Here is a 9,490-nt window from a genome sequence, read left to right as displayed (position 1 = left end):
CCTTAGAGACTAACAAATTTATTAGAGCATAAGCTTTCGTGGGCTACAGCCCACTTCTTCGGATGCATCACGAAAGCTTATGCTCTAATAAATTTGTTAGTCTCTAAGATGCCACAAGTACTCCTGTTCTTTTTGCGGATACAGACTAACACGGCTGCTACTCTGAAAGATAAGACGTTCACTAATAGCTAACTTAAATTATATCAGATTCAAGCAAAGTTTCTCACACATGCTTTCAGCAGTAGCAGTCGCACTGACCAAACCCTGTAGGTCAGGATCCCTCCCCCAGAGCATTTCCAGCTGGAAGCAAGGCAACAGACACTCTGTGTGGAAGGGGACTCCATGCTGTTCCTTTGCTAAAATGTAGATTTTATTTATTTATTTCATTTATTTATTCCCTGACCTCTTTCCTGCCAAAGAATGGCCACTTAGCAGGTAATGGTCCATTAGCCTGGTTTACACCTGGCTGAGACAGCAGTTTACCCATTGTCTCTGGTCTGGCCACTCCCCAGACTTCTCTGGAAAGCACGCTTTTAGTCATGATCTCGGCTTATGTTTATAACTTCACGTGTAAAGCTGCTACATGCATTTTGCCAGGATATTATTGATCAGCAAATTGAGGTTTTAAAGGAAATGATACCTCACAAGACATGCCTTGTACAAAATTATTACAATAGTGTGTGGGGTGTGAACACGGGCATATTCTGTCACAATAGGTATCTAATAATATTCTCTGGTAATTTTTGTATCCCAGAAATTTAGGTCTTAAAGGATGGATTCTCACCTTGATTTACTGGTATTTTAGTGACAGAACTAGATGTGGAAAATATTTGGGTTTTGATTCTTTGCTGTATGTGAGCGGAGTTTGACAGTGGGAGTTGATTCCCTGATTCAGGCCTGCCTGGCATCTGTGCAGGATAGCATTGTCCCTGTACAGCCCTAACTTATGCCAATGGTGGGGACCTTGCACCATTGGAGGATAAAGTATAGGGGAGCATTGCTGTGTAACAGCCCCTCTGCTCTTACCTATACTCCACTCCCAATACATCCCCTTGTTCCCCTTTCACTGGGGGTAGATTGGTACCTGGTGCAAGATGTGGTGGGAAGTTCTCCTGTGCAGGGGGGATTCTCCACTATCTGTCTTCAGCCTGTTTCAAGCCACTTTGCTCTGTTTATAGTGACTGACTGGACTGGAGAATCTGGTCCTGAATTTTTTCAAAAGGAAAAATATATTTGGGGCGGGAGAGAAGGTGAGGTAGGAGAAGGAATAGTCTGTAAAATATCATCAGTAGACATGGTAATGGTAATAGCCTTTAAGATTTAATCAGCTGGGATACAAATATTACCAGAGAAAGAAAGACACTCGTGCTTACCTCACTTTGGACTTTCTTGTCTCACTTGAACACACAGGACAAGGAAATGAGTAATATAGTAGAGGCTTCACAAAGAAGCCCATTTATGTGAATGGAATAGAGAATATGGATTTTATGCAGGTAAACAGGATGTGGAATAAACATCAGTAAGGATACAATTCTGTCACAGATTCTGTGATTTTTTTTTTTTTTTCTGGGATCTCCAGGACTTGTTCTGGGGAAAGGTTGGAGCAGCTGTCAACCCCGGGGCTACTGGAGCAGCGGCCGCCGGAACAGCTGATGGGCAGCTGGCCCAGGGGTTGACAGCTGGCCGGCGGATGGCCCCGGGTGCAGCGGGCTGGCGCAGCGGACCTCTGGGGCTGGAGCAGCAGCGGTCACCCCCTGCCGCAGGAGCAGCACCAGGGCTGGAGCAGCTGTAAGCCCCAGCAGCACTCTGTTTGTTCCCCTCCTCCCCCCTGGGATATTTTTAGTAAAAGTCAGGGACAGGTTGCGGGCTTCCATTAATTTTTGTTTATTGCCCGTGACCTGTCTCTGACTTTTACTAAAAATACCCGTGACAGACTCTTAACCTTAAACCTCAGATGTTTCAGTGCAGTGAGATGAGAAATGACCTCCTCCCCTAAGTTCTGTTGTATCCTCTACAGTCCCAAAGATCATCATGAGTCTGTCCAGCTCTTGTTCAGTTATTCAAGTTCAATCCATTTTAACTCTGTTTAAAAATGAAGTATATACTTTATTCACATTTTATCCATTTGTTTGTTTGAAATATGTTTCTTTTTTTCTTTACAGTCAGGCACAACTGCTCTGTTCTTTGCTGCACAACAAGGCCACAATGATGTTGTGAGGTTTCTCTTTGAATTTGGCGCCTCTACTGAATTTAGAACTAAAGTAAGAGATTGGGCTGCTTTACTTCCAAAATTCACTTCTGCGTTAATGGCTTGTTTCCTCTTGATCTGCAACATGGCATTACAGCAAGGGGATCATAAAAGAATTTCCCTGCTTGCACATTTTCTAAGCTATATGAGTAATGCAGTCCTCTGGCAAAATATTAATTCAAGGCTAGTTTTTATTGTCTAGGCTTGATTGCTTGAGTTTGGTACCATTTCATTACAGTGTATATTTTCAGATTGTGAAAGGTGCAGTGAAGAGATCAGTCCCTCCTCCCATAATATGAGAACAAGAGGTCACACAATGAAATTGTTGACATGTAAATTTAGAACAAATAGAAGCAATTAATACAGTGGTGAGTCTGTGGAATTCACTGCTGTAGGAAGTTACAAAGTTAAATACTATAGCTGGATTTTAAAAAGCGCTGGTTAATCATGTCTAATAGAGCTACATGAGTAGTTACTGTATGTGTGTTAAGAGAGGGGTAATTAAATCTGTTTGCTTGATGCTTTAGGATGATCATGGAAGAAATCAGGAAAACTTTTCCCCTTCATGTTCAGCATTGCACTGTTGGCTGGTGGCACTGTCTATTATTAAGGCAGCCTGATACTTTATAAGACCCTGTTATAGCTGCAAAACTTTCATTGTTTGAGCTGAACTCTTCCAGGCTGGGTGTCTGCCTCAGACCAAATATTTTTTTTGAAAATTTTAGTCAAAACAGTTCAGCTGTTTCAAAGAATGTTAAAATGTTCTGAGGAACTTTTCTTTGAAAAGCTCTAGCCCCTCACCCTCATGCTTTAGAGCAGAGACTTGCAATTTAAATGGGATGGCAGCCTTATTATTAAGGATGCACCTTTTGCCGTCCCTTGGAAAATCCACCCAAATCTGGCCAAGTGATAAGCCTTTGAAATATTGCAGTTCATGCATGTTCAATAGAGATTTATTCTATTTTTAGCAGCTAAACCCTCCAAAGATTCCATCCTCATTGAGCATGATCCATCCCCTGCCAGCTCCTGTGTATGACTGGACTGTGCATGTGTCATCCCCACAGAGCATACTCCAGCTCAGAGCTGTGGGAGGCTCAAAAAGACTTTCCCTGTAATGGCTGCTCCCAGCTGTTCCAAGCCAGGGTGGTACATGGTTCCCTTGTTCTCCTTAACCTTTCTGGTGGCACTCAGAAGCTGTCTTATTTCAGTGCAGTGGAGATGAAAGCTAGACTGAGGGGGGAAGGAAAGGAGTAGATTGGGACAATGAATCTGGTGAGACTGAGACTGAGGGGGAGAGAAACTGGGACTGGCTGGGCAAGGAGACTGGGACTAGGAGCCAAGGAGGGCGGGGAGGCTGGGATTGGGAGCTGGGCAGGGGAGGAGCACCCTGGGACTGGTTGGGTAAGGAGACTGGAAGCTGGGAGGGAGGCAGTGAAGGTGGGACTGAGATTGAGTGGGAGGAGTGTTGGCAAAGGAGACTGGGTGCTGAGGAGACAGACTGGGATCCAGAGAGTGAAATGGGGGACTGGGAGACAGTTGGCAGGGAGGTGGGATAATATGAGTCAATGAGAAGCTGGAGGTAGGAAGGCAACTGGGACTGGCAGGACAAAGAGACTGGGACAAGGAGCCCAGGAAAAGATGTGGGGACAGAGACTGAATGAGGAGCCTGGGGAGGGAGCTGGGATTGGGAGCCAGGCTGATCAAAGAAGGAGCTGGGAAGGAGGGAACTGGGAGTGGCTCAGGAAGGAAACTGGGAGAGGGTGTGGGGATGGGGAGAGACTGGGAGTTGGATGGTGAGACTGGGACTTGGACTCTGAAGCTATATGTGGAGACTGACTGGGCAAGGAGACTGGGATGATAAATCTGAGGAGTAGAGACTGGAACTGGCTAGGCAAGGAAAAATGGGACTGTGACAAGCGGGCAGGGGCAGGGAAGAAACAGGCCTGGGACAAGGACAGTTTGAAAAGGACAGAGTAGAAGGGGTCAAGTTTAGGGGAAATGAGGGGAAAAGTCTGTACCCACTGGAACACACTCCCGTCCACAGCTTGGAATGGAACCCAGATTCCCAAGTCTCACCATTCCTCTGCAGTCAGAAAATCTCTGTGAAACCCACTGGCAAAGTGTGTGTCTCATCCCCCTCTATTGCTGGTCCACATAGGGTATGACAACCTACTACTGCTATCAGTTACTCCATTAGCTTAAGGGGCAGAGGTCTGTGCAGTAGATTTAAAGATTCCAACCCTGCTGATGACCCATGTAGCATCATACTGACCCCCACATGATGGAATTTGTTTCTAAAGTTTGCTCTTTTTTTTTTTTTTTTTTTTTTTTTTTTTAAATCTATAAAATTACACACAAAACTCCATTAAAAGAACACTATTATACGGTTGCAGTCAAACACTCAAAAGTTAGGAAATGCCAGAATTAAGATTGTCTGTCTGTGGAACCTTAATTGGGCCCTTTGTGCATATGCATTACAATATGTCTTTAAATACATGATCACTGGGATGCTTTAGGGTTCAACCCAGACCAGTAAGGGGTTGTCACCGCCTGCCCTGTAACCCTGGATGCTTGTGTGCTCTGCAGCTTTGGCTCAGATCCCTGACACGAGCCACATCCTCAGAGCAGAGTGGCCTCACCCTGGCTGCCACTAGTTTGATTACCCGTTCCAGGATGACACCAACAGCCCTTCTAGCCTTGTAGTGTCCAGTCCCTCTCACTGGAGCACTCACAAGTTTGCTGCTCCTTTAAAGAGATAGTACACTGCACCAGCCAGTTAGTTTGGTTGAGGATTTCATTCTTCAGTTTGAAACACTGCACTGGGATGGCTGTGTAATAAAACAAGATTAAGTTTATTAGCAAAGAGCTATTTAATTGATACCAAGTGGAAGTAATTGGGATAGAAATGGTTACAAACAAGCAACAGTAAAAATACACTTCTAAGACTCAAAGCTAACTTAAAGCCTTTTGTTCCAAGCAGTTTTCTCACCACGTTCTTCTTCCAGCATGGCTGGCCACTCCTTAGCCAGGGTCCAACACACAGAGCCCAAAGTGCTTCATTTCTGTCTCCTCAGGTGAAAAATGCCAACATAGCTTTTTCTCTCTCTGCTTATATCTTTCAAAGTTAATAGTCTTGCTGGAGGAGGCAGGAAGGTTTCCTGGAGATGCAGCTTCCACCCTTGTTCAATGTGTTAAGTGGCCATTCCCCACACTGGTTCTCCTGATGGCTTGGTCTACCTTGCATGTAAATGTCATTTGTCTCTCCTTGCTCAGTTCACATTGGTGACACATTCAAGCAGGTGGAACCCACATTCCTTTGTCTAGGACAGTGTGATTTAAGCCCTGGCTGCCAAACACCTTTTAAGAATATTTTTCCAGCATATATTAATAATTTTTCATATAGCACCCCTACGTGCTCCATGCAGTAATATGAATGACCAGTGTATTGCCAGTTCACATATGATGCCTTACATGATGCATTTTAGATACAGATTATGACAGTGACTTGGGGTATACTGAGCTCATCAGGCCTAACTGCTACATATGGGGGAGCCCCTTACCCTCTGAATTGGGGTGGTCTTAGGGTCACAATCACATACTGTTCCAATTTGCTAAGTCATCCTACCCTCTCTCCCATAACCTCCCAGAGACAGACCTGGTTGCAGCCTCCTCCCCCTCCCTGCTCTTCTGTTGCTGCTGCTGGAACACCCTTACCCTCTGCTTTGGGAACAGCTCTCCCCTTCTGCACTGGTAGCTATTTCAGTGGTGTTGGGGGATGTCACACCTGGGAATTACCTTTTTTTGGCACGGGCAACAGTGTTTAACAACATGGCAAACCAGACATTCTGTTGCTAGTTATTGCTGGTGAAGTCTCTGTCCTAGTGGCACTGCAGCTGTTTTCTGTCTCAAATGGCAGTTAAGTTACATGTGAGGGAGCATATCATACCCCGATTTTGTACACTGATGTAATGAATGGCATCATGTCTCCCTCTAGTGGTTCACTCACAGTGCCTATAACAACCTGTGATTGCTGACACCTAGAGAAATTACCTTTAGCTGAAGTGGTAGGGACTTGTGCCTATGGTCTCTGGTCTGAGCATTGTGTGTGCTTCCACAGTTCAATACACATCTCATCTAGCAGCACAATCCTGTGTCTGACTCCCCCTGCTGCCAATTCTCAGGCAGGGAACCAGTGAGTGGGAGGCAGGGCATATCAGGAGGTCAGGCTACGGCTAAAGGAGAATTGCGGTTGAGGTGGATCTAGTGGCTGCTAGAACTGAGTTCAGCAGCATGCAACTTAGTCCATTGGATCAGAGGCAGGGTGTGCTGGGAGTCACCGTGTGGGGCCGGGTGTTAGATTTGGGAGAAGGACAAACTAGGAGTGGGGAGGGAAGTAAGTTCATACGAGAGGAAAAGGAGAGTCAGAGCAGAGTTTTCTTGGTTCCCATTCCTCACAAAAGAAACCTCAGGACAAGAATTCTCCTAGTGACAGAGCTAAGGTGTAACTTATGGGGGGAAAGACTCAAAGTACAACTTACAACAATTTACTGGCTAGATGTTGCATAACTTCTGTGAGCCAAATTCTGAGAGATAGTCAGCACTTGCTTAGTCTTACGAACCCGTTCTGTATAGCACTTGCCTTCTCTACTTATAGTGCCCATTCTTTGCTTGTTTGCAGGATGGCGGTACCGCTCTGTTAGCAGCATGTCAGTATGGCCACACACGAGTGGTGGAAACTCTATTGAAGCATGGTGCCAACATACATGATCAACTTTGTGTGAGTTCATTGGAAGTAGATATAAACACCACGGTCAGTGGAACAAACAAAGTGTGGGGTTTTACAATTCAGATGGTCTTAGCACCAGTGCAGTAAGGCATTTACCAAAGGCTCTCTTTATACATTTTAAATGTAATTGTTATTAACTGTGTGCTCCTTATCATACTGGGAGAAAAGTTATAGCCAAGAAAGGAGATTTAGTTGATCTATATTTCAAAGTTAGGTCATCTGAACTACATCACTCAGGGCTGTGAAAAATTTCACTCTCTGTGCGATGTAATTAAGCCAACCTAAGCCCCGGTGTAGATACAGCTGGGTCGACAGAAGAATTCTTCTGTTAACCTACCTACCATCTCTCAGAGGTGGATTTACTACAGTGATGGATGAACCCCTTCTGTTGCTGTAGTAAATGTCTATGCTGCAGCAGTGGCACACTTCTACCGTATACATATCCTTAGGTGTATTGTGGCTAAAACGGAAACTTTCAAATCTTTGGGCCTGATTCTCCCTGCCCATTGTGTCATTTTTACAGCTGTTCAAAGTGAGTGTCAAATGCTACCATGTCAGAATGGTAGTGTTTGCATGCCAGAGTAAATAGCTACATACGGTGCAAGGCAGTGGTGGATCAGGCCTTTAGTTTTTCTTCTTGACATGCGGATATCATTAAAGGTAGAACTGCAGTTACATTTTCTTAACATCTTTACATGCTGACATTCAGGTAAAGTGAAGATATTGGGGGAATGTACCTCTCTCACCTGATAGTGCTTTGAAAACAAATTAAAATAAATAACTGGTACAAATGACTTGATGGACATAATTTAGCTGGATTTTCAGAGAGCTAGAAGGGGCTGATCAGGGCCTGGATGAATCACCATCTGATTTACTGTGGTGAAGTTGCATATAAGCTGGGCTATAATAAAACAACAACGTGTGGCTTTTCACCCTCTGCCACCCTTCCCTAACTCAAGACAACCCAGACAAAAAGGAAGTCATCCCCTGTGGGGTTATAATGTTCTCTCAGCTAACACTGCTGGAGCTAACTCCCATGATGGGGAATGCTCCCATGAGGTGCCAAGTGCCTTTATCCCCACTCATTTCACAGCAGTATTTAACATCTTACAGTTTCAAGCCCTAAACACACATTATCCCCTGTGTGTGACATACCTAGCTATGACTTCCTGTAAAGAAGGGTGTTCTATGTTTGCTATTGCATAGTGATTACTTTTTTATCCTGAGGGGCCATATTTAGCCATGTTTGTCACTTCCTGGTAGGGAGTGCTAGGGATTTCCACTGAGGTCTCACACCCAACGCATGCACTTAGATGTGAAGGCAATAAAGTAACCTTCTTGCCATCTCTTCAGGAACGGAGCAGCATTCTCAATTGTATTTATAAGCTTGTTTTGATTACCCGTAGCCATTTTTTTTAGAAGTTGTGCAATAACACCCTTATGAAGGCAGTTAAAAAATTAAAATAAAAGAGAATTCAGAGGAAAACAAGTATTAGCTCTGCTTCTTTTGCATGGTGCTGCTGAATTGAGTTTGCAAAGTGGTGGTGGTGTCTGGCTGCCTACTTGATTGGCAAGCTTCCATGCAAGAGGGAGTTCAAACCCACGCTTGTCAGAGCAATTGTTCCAAAAGCATCAGGATTTCACTTTCAGTCTTTAAGCTGACTAACTGTCAGCAGTGTGGGGAAGAGAAGGAGCCCTAATTAAAAGGAAACCTTTTGTTGCATTGATTAGTGCTGTAATAAAGAGTGGTTTTCAGATTACTAAACATTATTTGTTCTGAAAGAGGAACCTGAACAGAGAGACTCCTGTTGTGTCTGTCTGGTGCACAAAGCCTGCAAAAGGGGCTAAACACAATTACCCAACCCTGTGCGCCTGCTTACTAGCCAGACACAATCTAGCCTTCAGTGTGCCCAGTAACCCATACATTACTTGTATGTTGGAACAAGTCAGTGTGCAATCGAGTACAATAATCCAATGGCTTGTCCACACAGCACATTACTGCATGGCAAGCCATGGTGTGAATCTACAGACCACCAGCTTGCCACGCAGTAACATCCTGTGCGGACACTGCTACAGTGCAGTGAAAGTCCCAAAGTGTGGCTTAGCGTATTGCCCTTTCAAGTAGTAGTACCTCAGCCGCACTCCGGGACTTTCACTGCACTCTAGCAATGTCCACATGGGAAGTTACTGCACAGCAAGCTGTGTGCTGTAGATTCATATTATGGCTTGCCATGTAAGCAAGCCCTAAAACACATGAAGTGTAAGAATCCCAGCCAAAGAGAAATATGGGAAATTAAATCCCATCCACCAGACACCTCTTCTGATTCCCAAGATCTCAACCCTCTTGGCATCAGGGGCAAACTTTTCAAATCTGGGACCTGAAGCAAGGGCCACTGCAACCCACTAATGCTGGATTAGGCCCCTGGTGATTGGGGAAAAAATAAGGTCTTCTATAG

General features: G+C 44.7%; 1 protein-coding gene across 2 annotated transcripts in view; it reads left to right on the top strand.

Annotated features, from left to right (window-relative positions):
• ANKRD29 (ankyrin repeat domain 29) overlaps positions 1–9,490 on the top strand; it is a 46,767-nt gene that overhangs the window by 20,221 nt on the left and 17,056 nt on the right. For both annotated transcript variants that reach the window (XM_026661633.1, XM_024202660.2), the window contains 2 exons: positions 2,163–2,261; positions 6,927–7,025. In XM_026661633.1, the coding sequence (XP_026517418.1) occupies positions 2,163–2,261; positions 6,927–7,025 (198 nt within the window). The remainder of the gene's footprint in view (positions 1–2,162; positions 2,262–6,926; positions 7,026–9,490) is intronic.

This window comes from Terrapene carolina, unplaced genomic scaffold, assembly GCF_002925995.2.
Source record: "Terrapene carolina triunguis isolate 2854851 unplaced genomic scaffold, T_m_triunguis-2.0 Scaffold58, whole genome shotgun sequence".
NCBI lineage: Eukaryota > Metazoa > Chordata > Testudines > Emydidae > Terrapene > Terrapene triunguis.
This window is presented reverse-complemented; position numbering and strand designations above follow the sequence as displayed.